This window comes from Kryptolebias marmoratus, unplaced genomic scaffold, assembly GCF_001649575.2.
Source record: "Kryptolebias marmoratus isolate JLee-2015 unplaced genomic scaffold, ASM164957v2 Scaffold25, whole genome shotgun sequence".
NCBI lineage: Eukaryota > Metazoa > Chordata > Actinopteri > Cyprinodontiformes > Rivulidae > Kryptolebias > Kryptolebias marmoratus.
Window position 1 is genome coordinate 126,819 of NW_023665759.1, and position 5,124 is coordinate 131,942.

Here is a 5,124-nt window from a genome sequence, read left to right on the forward strand (position 1 = left end):
TCTGTTTGATTTTAGTCAGGTTTTGAAGTTGTGTGGAGCTTTGATGGAGCAGATAATCCACTTGTATAGTTTGATGGTTGTGAAAAAAAATAGTGTTCTTTGGACTTCCTCCATTGTGCAGCTGCAGCAGGAAACACTTTGACTAATCAGGACCTACAGTGTGTGATTCTGCAGCTCCTTCACTCAGACTTTCCAGGTAAACTGGAATCACTTCATTCCTTTAACATCATCCTTTAGTTTCTGCTTGGTCTCACAAAATCTCAAACATTTTCTTGTTTCCTGTTTTCAGATGTTCCTTTGATTTAGTTTCAGTCTGTTTAAAATTGTAATAAGTGGAGAAGAGATATTTAGACTTTTTCTTTGCTTTATTAAACTCCTCCCAGAGCAGAGATCTATCATATCTTTGTCTGTATTTCCTGTTCAAAAGTCTGAAAACTACACAGGAAGAATGAGTCTGATGGTTTAAACACTGATGGTCCTCTGCTGCATCATTTTTCAGCTGAAATGCTTTAAATGTTGGACTGAGTGAATGAGAATGGACTGAAGCTTCCAGTCAAAGTCAGTCAGTGTGTGTCTGTGAGTGGACGTGTGTGCTGGGCTGCAGCTCCATGGCTCCATCTAGTGGACTGATAGTAGAAGTACAGCAGCTGATGGCAGCTTCCTCTGCCTCACTCTGCTGTCTGACTGCATTCTACCAGAGGTGAAAAAATTACTAAAAGTGATGTACTCAAGCAAAGGTTACTATGTTGAAATTTTACTCAAATATAAGTAAAGTTACTAGTATAAAGTCTGCTCAAGTAAAAGTGAAAATGAAGTCATTAAAATGTATTTTGATTAACAATTACTTAGTTACTGTTTTTCAGCAGGAGAACAAAAAGGGTGACAAGATCTCAAAATACCAAAAGTGGGACAACACGGATGCCTATGAGGGACAATGTGGGGCACATTACCAACTCTATGATGAATTCAGAAATTCTAATTTGATGCAGATCTCACGTTACATTAGTTAATTTTTGCCTGCTAGAGAATAACAATGAATTAGCACAAGATTATAAAAATAATGAACTTTCTGAAGTTTAATAAAACTGTTAAACTTTCCTGCTAGTAAGTTTTTTCTTCATTTATCAAAAAAAACATTTGAAAAGCTTTTAAAGTTAAACACTTTTAAAATTGATCAGAAAAATGTTAAAAAAAACAACCATTGTTTACTTTCAAACATTTTTTAAGTTTACCAGAAAAACAAACAAACACTGCTTTACATCTAAGAAGCACAACTGCATCCAAGTCCACCCTTGCAAGCAGCAACCCAGGTGACCTTACCTTGTCTGTCTGGCAGTCCTCTTTGGGTTTGAGTAAAAACGAGTCCATAGATCAACATGCTGGTTTTTCTGCTGTACTTTTCTTGTGTGACTCACTTTTACAGTTCCACTTCAAATCATGGTCCCCTCTGTGTGAAATTGAAAAAGAACTGTGGCAAACGTCACAAAAAACTCTCTGAATCATCTTTGACTGGCCTCACCCAGTGATAAATGGTTACTGAGTCTTTGTTGTAGCTGCATTTTCTTTTCTTTTCTTTTTTGACACAGTTTCTATGTTTTCTGTAGACATCAGGCTCCTTTTCTTGATCTGTTTTATTTTACAAGCATCTTGGCATGCAGGTTCGGTCATGATGTGGGATGCTGCTGTGTATTTTGATTGACAGCCGACGCTCTGTGATGATGCCCACAGCTCTGCTTTCCTTAATCGCCTATCAAATATTTTTCAGAATTTTACCCAGTCAAATGCAGGACATTGTTTTAATTTGTGGGACACCGGGACGGGAATAAAAAATGGGGTACCGTCCGGGACATCGGGACATCGGGACATCTGGTCACCCTAAGCACAAAGGATGAGAGGATTTCTTTTTTCTCAAACGAACTCTTAAATAAAATCAAAAGTTCATATTTTAAAATAAAATTATAAACTGAAACATCTCTACGCATGATATTTAAAGCACTTAGAGAGAATAAATTGTCATTTAAGCAAAGACCATTCCACATTGCTCAACTTGTTCAGAAACAAAACCTTTTGAACAAAACATAAAGGATTTTGATGTCAATTCATTCTTGTGGCTACAGTGAGACAGTTCTTGCTCACAGGGACATAAGAATATATATAAAAATGACTTTTAAAACAGAGGAAGGTGTGAACATTTGTCAGACTTTTTATTAAAATGAAGTTCAGGTGTTATGAGGTTCTGACGGTCAGTGTATTATCAAAGGGCTGGACTACAAAAAGAAGTTAACAGTTTAGCTGCTACGATGATCTGAAAGTCTGTGTTCAAAATTACAGAGGATTTATTTGAGCCTGGTTAGATCACTATGGTAACAGAGACTGAACTCATCACTTACTCCAGATCAGTTCATAAATTTAGTTTCAGCTGACACTTTCAGTAAGAAACTCCATCCGTGACCACACTCATCCAGGCAAAACCATTTTTCAAATTGCTACCATCTGGCAAGTGGTTTGTGACAATAAGATCCCACACCAGCAGACTCAGAAACAGCTTTTCCCCACAGCTGTGACTCTCTTCGCCCCCACACCAAACTTCCATCCACCCATAGTTTGTATCTTGAAAAGCTGCAGTTAGACTAGAGTAAAAAAAAAAGTGATTGTCACAACTATAATTTAAACAGATCATACATCCTCTTCAAAATAAATGATTTATTACTTAAACATTCAGGCAGTTCCTGATTTACTGCGGCAGTGAAAAAACTATTCCTGTTCAAACCTTAATGAGTGTTTTTCTTTACTGGGCATTGTTTCTCAAGACAAATAAAAACAAACATTAAACCCCTGTCATGGAGTGAATAATCAGCTGATGTTTGACTATAGCTGGTCTACTGAGATAAGCAGCCTGCAGTTAAAGTTATTAAATAAATGCATTATTTTTATTTATTCACATTAAATGTAGTAATAATTTTCATCACGCTAGATGTTTTAATTAGACCAGGTCCACGTATTGATTCTCTGATATCTTTTCAGATGTGAGTTTGGGAGTTAATAATGTTTTCTGTTTACGATCACACCAGGTTACAGTGTTAGCATAATTAACAACTAGTTAGCCTACCAAACAATCAATCAACTTTTTATTAAAGACACACAAAAAGGTCCATATGAAAAATAAAAATAAAATAAAATAAAGTAAAAGTAAAAAAAAAAACATAATTAACAGATAAATGACATAAGGCAATAGTCACAAATACAGGTCACTCATTTACATAAAGGCTACACCGCCAGTGGTTCCACAACCTGGACTTAAACATGACTGAACTTAGTGCAATATATCAGTCTATCAATTGCTACAGAGCTAACTAACATTAGCAGTGTTACGGATGTCTGAGTAACTTTCAGAAAGCTTCTTATTAAATGATGAAAGCCTTACAAAAATAAACAGGTGTTTTAAACTCACCATCACAGGCTGCATGTCTGAGTGTCTCTGAGGTAACAAAGCTAACAGAAGAACAGCAGAATGAAGCAGCTTCATTGCTTTAACTTGAACCCTGAGCATCTCATAAACATGACAAGGAGTTCCAGGAGTTTATTTCATTATCTTTAGTTTGACTTGAGCAGAAGTCGTGTTGAAGGTTTAGCTGCTCACCAGTTATTAGGTGACATGCTGACAAAAGGATGTCTGTCAAGTTTTGCTAGACGAAGCGACCTGCCGAGTGGGCAGAGTTTGTACACAATCTCTATGGCTTCATTGAAAAGTGAAGTTCCTACTTTGGGGCTCACATGTTAACATTCACACTTTTTACTCTGTAACAGATTTTATATGTAACTAAGTACAATTTTTGAAAACATACTCAAGTAAAGTAAATGTAATTTGCTACTTTCCACCTCTGCATTCAACTAACACTGAGATGAAACAGAGATGAAGAGCCAATCAGATCAGAGGAGGAGCAGCTGATCTTTTTACAGCACAAATGATGGAAAGGATGATTAGAGTTGATGTGCAGATGAATGATTTGTGTTTCCTCTGCAGGTGAAGGTAGAAAGTGAGCTGATGTGGATGTGAATTCAGCAGCATGGATCAGTGTGAGGACAGAGAGGAGGGAGTCCCTCCCTCTAAAACCACTCTGTGTGGGGAACATGAGAGCCAGAGCAAAGATCAGAGGTGAGATGACCATCTCTAAGTGCCCATGACTCTTCTCCATGTCAGAGCTCAGCACTCACATCAACACACTGCTTTTATTCACAGGAAGAAACCTGGTGCTGAACCTGGACCTGGAGCTGAACTTGAATCCAGTTCTGTTCCTCTGATGCTTAATCGTGCATTAAAGCGATATCTTGATTTCAAACAGGAGTGTTCATCTGACAATCAGTAAGGAAGTTCTTAGTGAAACTTTTTTTGTTCTCAATAAGAAGTGTAACAAGATTTTGTGGCATGACTAAAATATCACAAGCTTTATTGTTCAGTTGAAAACTTTTTCTTGAATCAAAAAAAACAAAAACATCTCATTATTGTGACTGGTGTAATCATCACCACTTTAAATCCTTTCTGTGGCATCAGTTAAAACAAACATGTCAGCAGCAGGACCTGCGTCATCAGTGATTTTCTCCAGTAAAGTTTGAAAAAATAAGGGAGAAAACAGGTCTTATAAATGCTAAATGTGTCCTACAGTCTTGTGCCTTGGGAGACCTCTGTCTTTGTAAGTATTGGTGTGTTCAGGAAGCACTTGTGCATATGTGCATTTATATGTACATTATATATAATTATATAATTATTATTATATATAATTATATAATAATAATTATATAATAATAATAATTATATAATGTTGCTTTTGTTCTTTTAATTCATGTAAATACACTGGTGTGATACCTTAGTGTATGTTTTGGTCCAAAACATATACTAAGGTATCACATAATAGACATATACCAAAACCTTTGGTATATGTAAATTTTGGATTTATAGCCCCCCCTGGAGAAAACTCGCCACTAGCCGCCACTTAAAAAACAATAATAATTAAAGCTGCAAGCAGCGTTGGGCGGCCCTCGCAGCTCAGCGCCGCTTCGGCCTATGGCGACCGCGGGAACTCTGGCGACCGCCCTCTACGCTGTGGCGCACTTCCCGCGCATTTC

The 5,124-nt window shown here is 37.1% G+C and overlaps 1 protein-coding gene across 1 annotated transcript in view; it reads left to right on the forward strand.

Annotated features, from left to right (window-relative positions):
• Positions 1-4,131: 4,131 nt before the first annotated feature.
• The window catches only part of LOC112449982 (NLR family CARD domain-containing protein 3-like), a gene marked incomplete at its 3' end in the record, with an annotated part of 5,521 nt that continues 4,528 nt past the window's right edge, over positions 4,132-5,124 (forward strand). The window contains exon 1 of the mRNA XM_037974362.1: positions 4,132-4,156. Within this exon, the coding sequence (XP_037830290.1) occupies positions 4,132-4,156 (25 nt within the window). The remainder of the gene's footprint in view (positions 4,157-5,124) is intronic.